The sequence below is a fragment of the Microtus pennsylvanicus genome, chromosome 10 (assembly GCF_037038515.1).
Source record: "Microtus pennsylvanicus isolate mMicPen1 chromosome 10, mMicPen1.hap1, whole genome shotgun sequence".
NCBI classification, from domain to species: domain Eukaryota; kingdom Metazoa; phylum Chordata; class Mammalia; order Rodentia; family Cricetidae; genus Microtus; species Microtus pennsylvanicus.
In genome coordinates, this window is record NC_134588.1 from 20402649 (window position 1) to 20419648 (window position 17000).

Sequence of the window (17000 nt, forward strand, 5' to 3'; positions counted from 1 at the left end):
TAAGAAATTGTCATTATAAGACTATACTATTGTGTGAAACACACACACACAAAAATCATTCTCTAGAACCGTGTTTGTAATGGCAAGAGACTGGAAATGACAGAAGGGAAACTAGCTAAATACACTCAGTTTACACTGTGAACATTACTCAGGTATAATGAGACTGAGGAAGCTTTTATATACTGACTAGAACAGTTACAGATATAGTGGGGTAACTGAACAAAGCAAGGTACAGATCAATGAGCAAAGTGTACTATAGCTGCATAAAAGTGAAGTAAACACAAGGGAGAAGAATAAGAACATATGATTTGACAAACTAGACACAAAGTATCTCTAAAATATCTGAGATAAGGAAATTTGGTTGCATCTAGGGGAGCAAAGTAAGTGGGATACAGAAAGGAGATGAAGATATTTTTAATTATATGTCATTTTATGTTACTTGAGTGTTTTACTATTCAAACGAATGTTTTTAATGTTTTGATTCAGCATATTCATCGATACTATTAAACAATAAAAAGTGCTAACACACTAATAAAACTTGTAATATTAGAAAGCATAATGCAACTTTGACAATGTGCTGGAAGCTACATAAGAGATAGATGGGCACACTCTTAACTACAAATAGGCTTTAGAAAGCAAGTCACAGCAGTCTGTATTGGTCTATACTCGAACTTATGAAATACAAGTAGAAAACTTAATGTGACATCACTGAATTCTGATAATATGTGCAGAAAACATAAATAATATGAAAGAAGAATCTCCTTTGAAATGGTCAGCCCCAAAACTAAGTTCAAGAATTGAGTATGCTAAACAGATTCAACCATTAAATATTAGGAGAAATACAAAACTGTTCAAAACATGATATTTCTCAAGTATTTCCCACTGTCTATGCTTTTGTTTCTAAAGCAAAACTTTGCAAAACATATGATACTGTTCCTTTAATATGTGATGCCTAATAACCCCTTCCAGCTGTTCCAATGCTGTTAGTCTCCCTAGTCACAGAACTGCTGAGAGCTTTTGAAGAGAGAGCTTTGGAAGAGCTTGGCTCATCTCATGCCACTGAGCCTCTATTAACCCTGCTCTGACCACATCTGACGATTGCCCTCCAGCCCTCAACACAACCGCTACACTCCTGCTCATCTTGCAAAATTCAAGGTATCAACTGCCTCCGTTTGAAAGCTTTCATAACCGCTCCAGACAGCAATTGCCTTTTTATTATTTAATAATTTCCGAGTCTTGATCCCATCTGTAAAAAGTTAGCTGGGCTTTCACAAGGATTGAACAAGATAACACAGTAAAGTATTTACCACAGAACCTTACACAGCACACGCAAATATCAGTCCTAATTCTATTTTCCACATATTCTCTCTGCTGTCCATTCCTTACATCATCTTAAATCACATCTATACCTTAAGTTTTACGTTTACATGCTTATCTTTTTATAAGCCAATTGAGACTCATATTGTAGTTAATATCTGATAAACTCTTAGATATCAAAGTAGTATTTTATTCTTCCAATGCAAAATTTCTTACTAATATTAAGTCTTTACATGTGGCAAAAATTGAAATCCCATAATAGCTGGAAATGGATGTTTCTGAACTGCCCACAGGTCTGCAGACAGTAATCAGAAGTGTTCACTTGCAGAAAAACTACCACAAGTTGATGTATACATGTTCCTCCCATGAGAATCAATGACACAACCGTAACCAGTCAGAAACAAGACTACAACATTAGATCTAAACATTACCACCAGAGTCCAGGTGACCCTTTAACGCAGTTCCTCATGTGAAAACCCAGAACCATAAAATTTCCTTGCTACTTCATAACTGTAATTCTGATACTGTTATGAATCATAATTTAAAAGTCTAATATGAAAAATATTGGATCTTCAACCCCTCTGAAAGGGTCATTTGGCCCCAAAGGGGTAGTGACCCACAAGCGGAGAGCCACTGCACTAAGGAAGAGGACCAATAGTACACTTTGTTCTCCTGGGTAAATGGAATGGAATACATCATAGAAAACTGAGGACTTGTCTAATACCAGACAACCTCAAACTGTATGAGACGGAAACCCTCAAACAGGATGTCCTCTTTTTAAGTCTGGAACTTCTATAAAGCAGAAGAGAATAATCTCTACAAATCACTAACCCCAAAATCTTAAAATGATGATCTACTGCCAACATGATAAGAGTTCAAATTAATTTCAGTTTAAGATTAGTCAATTGCAAAATAGTTAAGTCCCCACCAAATTAAACCCAAAAAGTGGGGGACTAAGGAGCTAGCTTGATGGCTAAGGGCACAGGCTGTTCTTCCAGGGACTCAGGTTTGATTTCCAACATCAGTGTGGCAAACCCCAAACAGTACCAGATGATCCAACTTCTTTGGTTCTCTGAAAGCACCAGGCACACATGTGGTATAAAGACATACACGCAGGCAAAATACCCATAACGTACAAAATAAATAAATGAGTAAATAAAGTTTTTAAAGTTGGATCAGAAGCTCTGATTCCCCACTTTAAAGTAAATACCCATACACTCAGTACAACTAAACTCCTCATGTGTAAAACCAGAAGACAATTCCAAAGTGTATGAATCATCAGATAAGTACTGGACATCAGCTTTAAATATTATGATGAAATAAAAAAGAATATTCTTATATTTGATAACAAGTTGATAACAAGGAAGAATCACCAGAAACATGAAAATGATACCAGGGACAAATGGAAACAGGTTAGGTGAAAAAAAAAAACCCCACTAGGGACACAACAATGACACAACAGTACAATGACAATGTTAAAAATCAGGAAACTTGAAAGCACATCAATAGGCAGTATCCATTCTGGAAGCAGGGAGGGGAGTAAGAAAAAGACTGACCCCCCCAGGACTCTGGAGACAATACCAAAAAGTGACACATTTGCAGGAACAATTAACAACTCTCCCAACTTAGATATATGCTTGAAAGACCCCAAACATTTAAACACCAAGAAAATTACACATAGGTGCATCACAAATTACTGAAGATGATATGAAAGTCATTCTTAAAGAAACAAAGAATGGTGTTTGAGACTGGGAGGTGAAAGGAATAGAAAGATGCTGATAAATACAAACTTTCAATTATAAGAATAATTACTAAATATAAAAAAATTATTATAAGAATAATTATTCGGAATAATTAACTAAGGAGCAGTATAGTAACCATAGATAATAACAATATATTGTATATTTGAAATTCACTTAAAGTATCACACATAAAAATAGAATACAACCATGTGCTAGGGAATGGATATGTTACTTTGTGGGAATCATTGCATACGGTGTGCTTACAGCACTACTTATTTATATACCTTAGATATATACTAGGAGTAAATAAAAGGGATGAAATCATTCTTTCGGGAGACATTCAATTTTTAACTATTTCTTTATTTTTATGTGCACTGTGTTTTACCTGTGTGTATGCCTGTGTAAGGGTATTGTTACAGACAATTGTGAGTCACCATGTGGATGCTGAGCACTGAAACCAAGTACTCTGGAAGAGCGGTCAGTGCTCTTAAGCGTTGAGCCATCTCTCCAGCCCAGAGACATTTAATTTTAATGGTGATTCCCCAGCAATGTTTGTAGTATCCTGATGCTTTGTGACTACTCACTCACTTAACAGCTTGTGTGCTTGTGTTTTATATTGCTGATATTATAGTCATCTTCAATAGCTCAGAAATATTTCCAAATATCTCACACACAGAGAAATCATACTTAGTGACTATTTTGAAACATGTCAAATACACAAGCACTAAACCCTCGGGATTGACAAATAGAGACATACATGTGTTTAGAGCTGAAACATGCCAAAAAAAATTAAATAAAAGAATATCACTGTTTTTCTTTTCTGGAAGAACAACACAAGAAACAGGAAACTGTAGCTATCTCCAACTAATGGGATAGGAAAGGAGAGAAATTTTGGTTTTTAAATTTTTATCATTATTTCATAAGTGCTCCAGCCATGTATGAGTATTACTTTAAAGCAATTCCTGAATGAGTAATATATGCCCATGAAGAAATTTTAATGAATACAATAAAAAAAACTAAAGATATTTCTCTCCCATAGTTATCTCCTCCCTACCCAGTTTTCATTCCAATCAATCACTATCAGGTTTCCTTGTATTCTAGAGCTATCTCAGGCATAGGGACATATGTGTCTATAGTTATATAGACAAATTGTGAATCCACTTTATTTCTTCATACCTTACTGAGAAAAGTATCCTTATATCATAAAATAAAGATGGCAAAGCTAGCTTACTAAATTTTATGTAACCTATAAGGACAGTGAAACATTTTTAAGAAAGCAACCCAAAAATGCTTCTCTATGGCCTAGGAAATAACAATGTTTTCAGAAGAACTCTTTTCTAGAGTAGAATAGCCATGGTGATTAAGCACACCTTTACAATACTGATTTTGGCTTCTGAGGTTTACGGGAATGGGCCTGCACCTAGAGATGGGAAAACAGAAGGCAGAATTATAAGCACTTCTGAAGTTACCGAGTCTGGATGACTGAAGTAAAACAGCAGGAGAAATATCAGCCTGTTGGGAGACGGGGGGGGGGGGGCCTAAACTGCTTTAAAAAAAAAAGACAAGAGGTTTTGCACAAGAAATGGTGGTGTGACACATAGTTCAGGAAGGGGAGAGATCTGGAGCGTCACTGGTAATGCTCCCCTGGTCTCCAAAACCATAAAAGGCTGAAATAAATGTGTGAGTGTCAGTAGGCAGTAATTCAGTCTAGGCATCTACTATGCTGTTCACTGTATATTGCTAAAGGACACCTATTTATACAAAATTATTTTAGTAAAGTAGGTATACCTATATTGTAAAACACATTAGCATCCCTTCCTTTCAACATTACTATACCTGCTGCCTACTCCAATGTTTAGTTATTAAAACTAAACATTGCACTTGACAAGAGTTCTTTCACTTACTAAAGTAGTTTGTATGTATTTGTGCCTTCAAGATACTTGAAGATACCAATGGATTATAAATATAAAAGCACGTAATGGGAATATGAACCACATTTTAAAATGAGCTGGATGAAAAGCTGTGATAAAAGTCAAAGAACAGCATACATACTATTCCTCTGAACACAGTGGATGACTCTGCAGTCTACAAAAGGGAGAAAGGGCAGGGCACGAGTGGTGGTAAGGGCCCGTTACTCAAGTTCCACTTACCCCAAAACAAGCCTATAAAGAAGGGCTGTGAGTGGTAGTGGATTTATACAGTATGAACCATGCCTCGGGTTCAATCCCTAGTATCACAAGAGAGGAGTGTCAAAGATAGTCAAAGGTGACACTATTGTTTTCTTTCTTTCAGCGGTTAACAACTTTTAAAGCAGACAGCAAACACAACAAACACGAGGTCATAGCACATTAGAATAAAGGTCTTTATCCCAGTGATCCTGTGAAATTCACTTTCTAAAATTTCTTGACAGCTGAAAGCCTATGAAAAACCTGCTTCTACCCTCACACAGCATAGAACACCGTATACAATTCTACAGATTAATCCCAATCCACCCTCTTGTAAAGAGTTCGGCTTTAGCTTTGTCAAAAAACTTACTCATTCTGTACCCAAACTCTAAGGGTAAAATCCAGGGTTAAGAACTTTAGATAACAGTGTCATAGCTAATTCGCAGGAGAACTTGCCAAACAAGCAGCAAATATTAGCTGGAAAAATAAATAACAATTGCTTAGAAAGCTTTTCTAACTCTAGAGCTCCAGGGTTTGTTTGTGTGGTTTTCTTTTTTTTTCCCTCACTACCTGTTAAGTAAATGGTCAACCTTATACAAAAAGCCTAGTCGAATATTGGGAGAAAACCTGAACTTAGTCAACAGAGACAACACCATTCTAATTCCCTCAAGTTCAAATCTTGGAATTTAGCCAGAACTTAGGATCAAAAGGACACAGGTGAGCCAAGTACAATGGCTCACTCCTGGAATCCTAGTATGGGGGAGGCTAGAGTAGAAGGTTCTTGAAAAGTTTGAGGCCAACTTGACCAAAAGAACTAATCCCAGAGTAACCTACACAAGAGTGAATGCTTGTTTCCACCATTTGGAAGCCTGGATCCTGATCCTACAAACATCTATAATGACAGACCAAAAGACCACAGAAACAGACTTCTAATGTCTAAGCAATGACACCAAATTTACAAAGCTCCCTTCCATAAAATAAAAAGTAACAATAGAGAGCACTTTATAAGAATCAGTAAGCATTTCCTTCCCAAATGACTTGTCCTCCACAGATCTCGTTACATGTCTTAGCCATTCTTGGAAGAATCTCTTCCAAGATCGTTTTCCCAATCTCTGTGGCAATACCTGTCTATTGTCACAAACAGCACAGATTACAGCAGTAAATACTTTCCCCCCAAGAAAGCCAATCACAAAAAGCCACAAATGGTTTGCTTCGATTTCTGTGAGATCCTAAAAGTTGGCAAATTCATAAAGACAGAAATTGGATCAATATATGCCAAGGGTTGAAATCAGACAGAGGGAATAGAATGTGGTTGCCAATGAGTGCAGAGTAAGGAAAATGTCCCCAGCTGATGCGATGATTGTATTACCTGGTGACAATGCTAAAACTACTCAATTGTATGTAAGCCTTTACACATGATACCCAACATACCTGTTGTGCTTGCACTAGAACAGAGCGGAGGCATATGGTGAATTAGCATATGAAAAGCAATTACAACAGTGCCTGGCATACCTAATGCACTGTATAGTTAGTCTTCCTTCTGTCTTTTCCACTATAGAAAATGCTACAATTTTTTCCCTCCAGAATCTAATTTCTAGTCCCAACTGACAAGAGCCACCACTGAGGATTAAGTCTTGGTAGGAGGCAAAACCTGTCTTATATAGGAGAAAAAGGATACTATCTCATCACACATCAGGTACAAACTCTCCTATACATAGTCTAATTCTAGCTATTCTGATCAAAACTTGAATCCTGAGTGCAGTGAGAGTTCAGCTTAGGACTTGTGTTTGATGGGGCTCCTGCTGTCTGAATCTCCCTTCTTTGCTCCTGCAACTCGATACTTCTTTTCTACCTATCCACTAGAATAATTTTGCTAATGTTACTGTATCCAAAATGTCTACAGTGGGACAAAAGTATGTTTCCTTTGATTCTTTTCAGTTTTCCTATCAATTTTATCCCCCATCCCCCCACCCCCCGTTTTGGGTTTTGTTTTGAGACAGGTTTTCTCTACAAAGTCCTGGATATCCCAGAAGTAGCTCTGAAGACCAGACTGGCTTCCAACATGAAGAAGATCCACCTGCCTCTGCCTCCTGAGTGCTAGAATTAAAGGTGTTCATTAACACCACCCAGCCCCATCTCCCCTTTTAAAAAGCTCGATCTATTTCTCAAATAACCTCCCTTGTGGAAATGGAGCCTGAAACAAGATGAGCACGGTCATTCACACAAACTGACAGGGGCGACTAAGGAATACTTTCACTGCCACAATAAAAAAAAAAAAAAAAACTACAACAGGAGAAGAAAATTCATCTTTAAAGTACAATTTTCCAAAATCTATACTACAGATTACATTGCCTTTGAAAGGTGTTCTAGATATAAAAGTTACAGTCATTACTAATTATTTGCTGTCATCATTACCCTTTTCTTACAAAGACTTTTAAACAGTAAATATTCATGTCTTTATTAGAACTTTGTGTGGTTTTTTAGCTAGAACACACCCAAATATATCATGTACTCCTGAGATTGCAACCTAGTCCTACTTTCCAACAACTGGTTTCATTTAACCTGTACATCATTATTTCAAAGTCAAAGAGCAAGTTCTGAGTCTGTTTTCCTTTTTCAGAGAAATACATTTTCCTAAGTTCCATTATTCATTTTACTTTGTTTTATAAGGTATCTAACACTAAAGGATTGCTATGGTTTCTAGCCTTAAAGCAGAGAACAACCTTGTACTCTAGCCCTCCTGCCTCCCCCAGTGCTAGGGTTCTGGGCATGCACCAGCATATTAGACTCAGCGGTTCCTTTCCAATGCACAGTAGACACTCACTTTCAAACTGCAGAAATAGTAACTTTCCTTTTGACATTTAACTATAGTAGAAATTATTTTCTTAATTGAACTATCTAAAATTAATCTGCAATTGTCAATATGTCCTTTAGATACAATATTTATTCTCAGAATATTGAAATGGACCACACATAATTCTTTATCATGTAACTTGCATTGTAATTATCACTACAACCTTTCTACACATTCCATGTTTATACTGAACTAGCAGTTCTAAAGGTAATTAATTTTTAAAGGATGAATGTTTAAGAAGAATTCTCTTATCTAGATTAAAATTTTAACCACTTACTGAATACAGTATATTCCCACTAGGGGCAGTCTCTGTCTGGAAGGACTGCACATTGGTTCTCAAACTCCAGATGAGTGGTTCTCATCCGGTGTGGGTCATGACCCTTTGAGGTCAAGCAACCCTTTCACAGGGGTCTCAAATTATCCTTCACGTCAGATATTTACATTACCACTCCTAACAGCAGCAAAGTGCAGTTATGAAGTAGCAATGAAATAATTTTATGGCTGGGGGTCACCACAACATGAGAAACCACAGCATTAGGAAGGCTGAGTACCACTGCTCTAGATCTACTCAATTATCAGTATCTCAGGATATCTTTAAAATGTATTGATCCACTTCTGTAGGGTTTCTGAAAGAGCAATAACTATCTCAAAGGGGGAAAAGAAATGCAGCACCTGTGGTTATCTGAATGAGAATGGCCCCAATAGGAGGTATGGCCTTGTTGGAGATGCATCACTGCAGGCTTTTAAGGCTTTACCATACCCACTCAATTAGTGCATGCCTGCTCTCACCACTATACACACCTCTCTCCTTGCAGAGCTGGATTTTGTGTTTCTAGAAAAGCCCCCATAAGTGCTCAGTTCTGTAATTAATTATATGTGAATCGTTAGGTACTTCACTTAAATTCTGAAAATAAAATCATTAAAATTTCATTTAATTTATGAAAGTAACACAAGTTAATTGGTTTCTAAAAATGCTTACAAGACACATTGTATTTACCTAAAATAATTTCTAAAACTTAAATAAGCAAGTATTTGTTTTCTATTTCAGACAAATACCAAAAACACAGTTGACATTTTAACAGTCCGAAATCAAGCCTAAATTGTAAGATCTTTTGTACCTAAATTCCCTTTCAGGATTGCTGTCCTTGTCTTGGAAACCCTTTGTTCATACTGAACACTAAGAAATAAAGATACCTTTCTCAAGAGTATTGTACTTTCATTAAGGGCAATGCATAGTGCCGTGGCTTGCTAGAAGGTGGAACTGAAACAAAAGCATTTAGGAAGAAAATGATGGAATGTTCGGCAACAGAACACCTCAATATACTCAAGAACCTATTACGGTACAAACTATAAGAAAGGGTAAAAGAACACACACAATACACAAACTCACTGCTACTCCTTTACTGGTTTTCATGTGTGAAAAAGTAAATGAGCTGAATTTACGGCAATGGATCAGAAATGATTTGGGACACACACACACAAAGCCCTGAAACAGACAAATAAAAATCATTAAAATTTCACAAAACGCCTTTTGAGATGATAAGGATGTCATCTGTCCTTTTTGTTCCAGTGATTACAGAGTGTCTTTTTTGTGTCTTGTGATGTAAAGGCTCATATATACAACAACCAACACAAAGTAATACTCATCACTGTCTTATTCTAAAGGACCAAATTTAAAACACTACCCATCTTGCACTGGCTAATTCATGAATGTTCTAAGGGCTTGGTGAGGGAGAGTGCACATTTTGCAGTGTTATTAGCACTTCACTGTTTTGTTCCTGCTTCTTTATGCATATGGCTACTACAGACAGGTAGTATCATTAAAACCCTAACAAGTTCCAATAGAATTACAGACAGCATTGAAATCTTTTATTAACTAGAGGAATTCTGTTGCAGGAAACACTGCTTGAAGCTACATTTTAGCCATTCCACACTTCTGCCTCCATGACATTTTAACTATTTCACTTGTTAGGGAGTAGGACGGCTGAACAGGGGGTTTTACCATAGCTCTGAGATATTCCCCTCCTGATTAAAAAGTTTGCCGCTTAGAAAATAGGATGAAATAGAATGATGACTCACAAGCCACATGCGCTAGCTGACTTGCTGGCTCCCTCGCTCCCATCATGACATTCCAGAAGCTGTTTCACAGTGTATTAAAGAAGCACTGAGACTCAATCTTTCTCTTCCTTTCTCTTGGGAGTCTCATTTCATCAGCTTCAGTCTGCAAACTGCTATAACAACTCAATGTCCGTCCAACTTAAGGAGGCCCCTTTATTTCTCACTCTTCAAGGACATTTCTAGCTACAAAACAGCATTACAAATACAACTATTCCAATATTACTGTCTTGTTTTTTCACATTTATTTATTTAGTGTGTGCTGTCAGGCTAGGTTCAAATGCCTTTACCCATTAAGCCACCTCTGAGTCTCCCATATTTAAAGGTTCTTAAAATTAATTTCTGGGTGGAGGAGACAGTACAGTGGGTAGAGGTTCTTGCTGCCAAGCCTACCCACCTGTGCTTCATCTCCAGGGCCCATGTGATAAAAGGAGAAAACCAACTCTTCAAAGTTGTCCTCTGATCTCTACACCCACAGCACAAAAAAATGTTCAAAAAAGAAAAAAAAAGCTAACTCTCATATTGTCTTAATCACTCAAGGTCACCATCTTGAAATTCTCATTTATCAATCTACAGACCTAACTCCAAAGCCTAGCTGTACCACCTTCCCTCCTCTTAAATAAGCAAAAACTATACTGACTGTACCCAGATACAGCAAGCAGGCCAAGGTCTGTGTGAGATAAGAACATAAGCACAAAACATGATATTCTTTTTCTTAAAAACTTTAATTAAAAAAAAGAGGGAGCTAACTGCTGATTATAACTGCAACATACAGTGTTCTCACTATGTGCCAAGTCCTGTGTGAGGAACCATTTTTAAGTATTATAAAAATAAGGTAGACAATTACAATTGCTAAGCCATGAGTGTAGAAAAATAAGACCTTCTGAACTGGAAGTGGCCAAAGCATACAGGTCCTTCTGTGGCAGGGCCTGAATTCAATTCAAAACATTTGAGTCCTTGCAAGCCATAAAAAAACAATGCAACCGTGAAAGGGTGGGTCGGTAAAGACAAAAGCAGCAGTCTTCCAAACATCTTCCTTCACTCCATCCCTCCCACCAATAGCCAACTGAAAAATTGTACACTACTAAATAACATCCACCAGCAAAGCTGGTGTCAAGCAGGCTGCTTAAGACGCATCTAGCACACAGGGCGTGCTGGCTCATACCTGCAATTCCCACTCTTGGGAGACTGAGCTAGGACGAGCCCTGAGTTGAGCTACAAAGTGAGCTCCACGCTGGCCGGACACTTTGGTGAGGCTTGATCTCAACAAACAAGAATAGACTCATCTAGGAAGTCCACTGAAACCAACACTCACTGATAGGCCCAATCCTTGAGACTCCACACACTGTAAACAGAGTATCTCTGATGAAGTTTTTAAAAGTCATACTCCTAACTAGGTGTAGTGGTGCAAGCCTTGGTGTTTGCTCAAGAGGTGGAGAAAGCAGTGCAATGTCACCCTAAGTTACATGGGACTCAATATAAAAAAAATTAAGTAAAATAAAGAAAGCAAAGCCATACTCCTAATTCCTGTTCACACTCATCCACTGTTAAAAACAGGAGCAGATCTCTCAATACAAATCAGCTGCTGCTATACACTAAGCCCTGTGTATAGATAGCCCTCACTCTCCTACATGCAGTCCTACTGCATTCCACTCAGTAAATGTACTAAAAGCCATGTTTTCAGCATTAATTACTTTTTTTGAGATTTGGATTCCCTATCAAGTAGAATTCGTTTGAAATCAATGTTTTGCTGACATATAAAACCTGGTACACACAGATAGATGTTGGATAAATGTTAGTTTGTACTGCAAAATCTAAACTTACATTGTTATCAAACAGCCCGAAGACAAGCAGTACAAGACAAGCAGCCACTCTTCCCATCAGCAGTGAGCACAAACACATCTTTCCTTCCTTCCCGTGGTAAAACACTCTCCTGTGCATCTACCCAGCTCCTTGAAAGGATGGCTCAAATCTGACAATTATCGCAGCTTGCTTGGCTTCCTTACGACAATCACTACTTTCCTTAAAACCTGGAAAACAACTATTTTATCTAACATTTGATTAACTGTCAGGTTCAGCTGGCTATGGTGGCTCACAGGAGTAAACCCAGCACTCAGGAAACCAAGACAAGAAAGTCACTAGGACTTCAAAGGCAGTCTGAGTTACACAGTGATTTCCACTACTCATGAGATTATTTAAAAAACAAAAACTGAAAGAACCCTGCCTTTATCCACCACCTTTAAATTTTTAATGTCAGGATTTAGATTCATGAGGGCAGCCTGTATTAGATATTTTTTACTATAATTCCAAGACTGACAGGCCAAATAGGAAGTATACAGTAAACAAGTAACTAGCAAATAAGATAATCCCTTCCCAACCCAAAATTCTGAAATGATTGAAAACTGTCAGAGGTGATCCTTCAGGCTCCATGTTACTGTACTTAGGCAAAAGTGGCTTAACCTCCTGGAGTTTAAATTTCTTCTCTACGTAATATAAGCAACACTGCCCAGGAGGAGCTGATACAGTGTTCACCACAGGTCTTGCGCATGGCTCTTACTAAACACTAGCTTCCTGAGAAACCCCAGAGAGTTTTTTTAAAATCTAAGTAACAATGAAATAGTTTAGAAAGTCAAATATTCAGAGAAAAATCTAAAGAAAGAAAAAAAAGATTTCACTAATTGAATCAAATTCATAAGGCTATGATTATTTTTGCAATATTAATGTAAACAAGAGTTAAATTGAATTAATTTTACTACCAGAAAGAATGATGTACATGAGTCTCTGAAAGAACCCCACAGACTCAAATATAGAACTTAGTTCAAGTAGCTACTCCACCAACTATTAGCTAAATGATATTCAAGGTAATATTCTCTTTTCTCACTTGTAAAAAGCAAAAAGAGCTGTCACAAGTTAAATAAGGTAGGACAAATTAAAATCCTGGTCATTGCATTCACCAGTAGCCAACCTTTCCCTTCTGTTCTTATAAATAAAAATTATGAACGGTGTTTAGCAATAGGCCTGGAATGATCACTACACAGGCATCATCCCAAAGTCAGTACAGGCAACATAAGCAGGCAGTTAAGATACTAGCAGGAAAGGAGAGTATTAAGAACCTGTCTTCTCAACAGTCTGTTACCTTCAACAACTCACACAAGAAATCAAGAGTAAGAATTTTAAAGAATCTTTGTTGCCAAGATACGAAGGTTCCTGCCTTTTATACTATTAACACATTGAACAGAACACAAGCAAGAAGATGAACTTCCTAAGAATGCGTTCTCTCATCCACGGCTCTTCACTTCTTCACTGCTCTCAAACTCATCTTTCCTAACTTCTAAGATTTGGCCAAAGCCAACAAAACTATTTCTGCTTAAGGTTAGAAGACTGTTTTAAGAAAAAAGGTAGATTTGAAAAATTCTGTAATTTAAATATATCCAAGATGCGTAAAATAAGGCTGTACACTAACCTCTCATTTAACCAAATATAATCCCCTAAAGCAGTTTCTCAGTGAAAAACAAAATACATAAAATGAGAAAATAAAGTCCATAATGCAATGCTGAAGAGATGAATGAAAACAGGCAAAAACAAAACTCACCTAGGATAACGTTATTTACCCAAGCACTATATCCTTTGAATGCTTTAATAAACCTGGGTAATGATGATGAATCTTTGACGACGAACTATGCTAGAGGACTCCTGATTTAAAGTTCTGGAATTAAACTTCATGTGCCCTAACTCTTACAGCTTCTAAGACCACCATCAAGTTTAACCGACAAGCACTTTCTGCCTAAATTCGTTAATGAAATGGGATGGGAAACCTGTAAATGTTTCAGTTACTCTGTAAGAGTATCTACAGAACCTAAGAGGGGAGTGTAAGAGCTAGAGCATGGAGGGTGGGGACACAAACTAAAGGGGCACCCTTTGCATTAGGGGAAGTTATTTAGATGTAAAACTCCGTTAGTCACTCTAGGACACGCTGTTTATCCTGGTCTCTGAGAGGACTTTCCTAATAAAACTCAAGGTATGACTTTCTAAACTGCTGTATTTAATACCCAACTTGAAGGGGTGGGGGTAAGGGGACACCACACAGAAAGCTTTTTGAGAAGCAAAATAAGTAAAACTCTAGGTTGGGAAATACAGGTTGTGTGATCAACAGTAAAAATACTGAATAGAGAAGATGACTTTAATCAGTCCCATCCATATCATAAATGAACATTCAGCTAACCAGGCCTTGTAAGGTGAGATCAGTCTAGTAATGATTTAGTAATTGAGATATAAGACAGAAATAGCCTACATAGAAGCTGCACCACGCCTCCTGGTCACTCAATGTGTGTTTTTAATTCAAGGTTATCCTTTCAGAAAAAAAGGTCACTTAGGGACAGCTAAATTCAATGAGCTACCCAATACTACTCACTCAAATATAACCAAAACTGCTTTTCAAAATAGAGAAACAAACACACAAAATGAAACATTCTACTTAGCCTGTCACAGCATTATTTATAAGATGGTCACTGATTACATGTTTTAATGACAATGATTTCTAAAGCTTCAATACAAGACACCTGAAAAGTCTTATTCACATTGGTCAATTCTAATTTTAATAATATCCCTAACATCCATCTACTCACCAATTAAACTATGAAAGAACAAACTTAAATATACACATAGAAAACACTTCAGGGGAATGAGACAGGATTGGAAGAAAATTTAACTTTACTAAGATGTCAACTAAGAAACTACAGAGAAATTCCAAAGCTAGTGCTTTCCAAGAAAAAAAAATTAAGAGATCCGTTGTTTCCAGCTGCCTGGAGCGCATGTTAGAAATAAAGGCAGGAGAATTAAGACTGGAGGAACTGACACAGACTGACTAGCGCAGGGGAAAGGCATCTTTGAAATGACTGTGGCATAGTGAATGAGAGGAAAAAGGCTGGCAACTGCCCTCAGAACCACTGACGTGGTTTGAGGATTAGAGATCAGCAGAGGCGTCTTCCTCTACAAAGTATTTCAACCTAGAAAATCAAAACTAAAGTCTTCTCACTAAGTCGCTACACAGAGCAAGTTGTAACTCTCTAAAAGGTCCAGCAATACAAAAACCACCACTCCAAAGGCATTGCAGCCAACCACACGACTATCAGAAACGATTACTTTAAATCAAACACATTCCTTTATGCCTCTACGCCTCCTTTCGCCTTTCAAATTACTGTCACAAAACGAACGTAAACGTTTAGTTGAGTTTCCAGGGTGCGGTGCGTCCCTTCTCTTCCCTTTCGGCCTCCCTCCGTGGGCACAAGAACAATTTTTTTGTTTCAATTCAAACACACTGATACCTAGCACTCCTGATCCCCTCTTTTTGCAACCTGCCTAATTTTGAAAGTTCTAATAAGACGTGTTAACGTTGGGGACGAAAAACTACCTTATAAGGCTATAAAAGACGGAAAGCAGGAAGCGGCTTTGACAAAACTAAGGAAGTTGCAGCGCGCTTGCTCACTGAGGGACTTTTTTTGAGGCAAGAGCAATAACCCCATGAGATCCTCCTCACTGGAACTGAACTGGGACCTGGTTGACTGGGTGGTGGGAGACGGCTAAGGCGGGGTGCGGGGTGGAAAGCGGGCGGCGCGTGGGTCCTCTGCACGAGCCCCCATCCTAGCTTGCCATTTGCACAGCCTGCCTCTTCCCTCTCCCCACCCACACGCCCTGGAGATTGAGGGTTGTCACAACGATCTTGCAAAACCTGCAAGGAGCGCTTCTCTTTTCTCCTCGATCCTATGTCCGGCGGTCCCCAGTGAGTCCCCCCCGAGATCCCAGGCAGGGAGGGGAGAGAAGGGAAAGCAAAGCCAGGTGGGCCGGACGGCCTTCTCCGGAGGGAAGGAAGGGCCTGAAAAGATTCTTCGTTCCAAGCGGCTGAGGCGACCCGACCAGGGAGGCTCCCGGCACCACCCCTCGCCGGTCTGGCCGGCTACCCCCATTCATCGCCCTCCTCCCGCTGTCCCCAGCCTCAGTTTCCCCACCCAGAAGACCCGCCGTACCCCGTGCCACAGTCCACCACACAGGCCGGCAGCCGTCCCGCCATCTTCCTCCTCGCCCGCCGCCGCCGTCCGTTCCGTGCTGCTAGAGGCCGGGGATGGAGACGGGAGCTAGCTGACCATGCACTGGCCTGGGCCGCCCTCGGTCCTGAGGGAGGAAGGGAGGGAGCTGTGGGAAGCCCGAGCAGTAGCGAGTGAGCAGCAGCCTAGTACTTCCGCAAGCCCGGCAGGCTGGCCGGCCGGCAGGCTGTCCCCGCCCTGCCCCGCCGCGGCCTCCTCCTCCACCCCTCCGCTCTCACGGCCCTCCTCCTCCTCCTCACTCCCGCCCCCACCCTACAACTTCTTCCCCTCACACTGCCTTTCCGCGGGTAGCCAAGATGGCCGCCGCTGCCGACGCCCCGGCCAGGCCAGGCCCCAGGCCGCGCTCGCGCCTACTTCCGGTTCCGGGTGGGAGGGGCGAGCGCGCGTGCGCTGTAGTGTGCGACAGGGCGGCCTAGGCTCCTTTCCGGACATCCAAAAAGTCCACTTCGGGTTTTCCGAGGCTAGAAACCCAAAATCCAGGCTGAACTTGTAGTCCCCCCGCTCCACGCCCAAGCGGCGGCACATGCGCGGTGGCGTGCGGCCGTAGTCCACGACTCCGGTTCCTGCGAGAATTCCACCTCGCATTTTCCGTCCGGTGAAAGCCCCGAAGTCAGGCTGAGTTTCTAGTTCTGAAGCTGCCTTTTGGTGGTGGTGGGTAGGTTGCTGTGCGTTCCTCCTCATCCTAGCTTGAGGGATGAGCAGAAGC

The 17000-nt window shown here is 39.7% G+C and overlaps 1 protein-coding gene across 1 annotated transcript in view; it reads right to left on the bottom strand.

The window, feature by feature from the left end:
• Window positions 1–16602, bottom strand: part of Actr3 (actin related protein 3) — a 41353-nt gene extending 24751 nt beyond the window's left edge. Inside the window, exon 1 of the mRNA XM_075987763.1 lies at window positions 16217–16602. Within this exon, the coding sequence (XP_075843878.1) occupies window positions 16217–16260 (44 nt within the window). The 5' untranslated portion in view covers window positions 16261–16602. The remainder of the gene's footprint in view (window positions 1–16216) is intronic.
• Window positions 16603–17000: the final 398 nt, after the last annotated feature.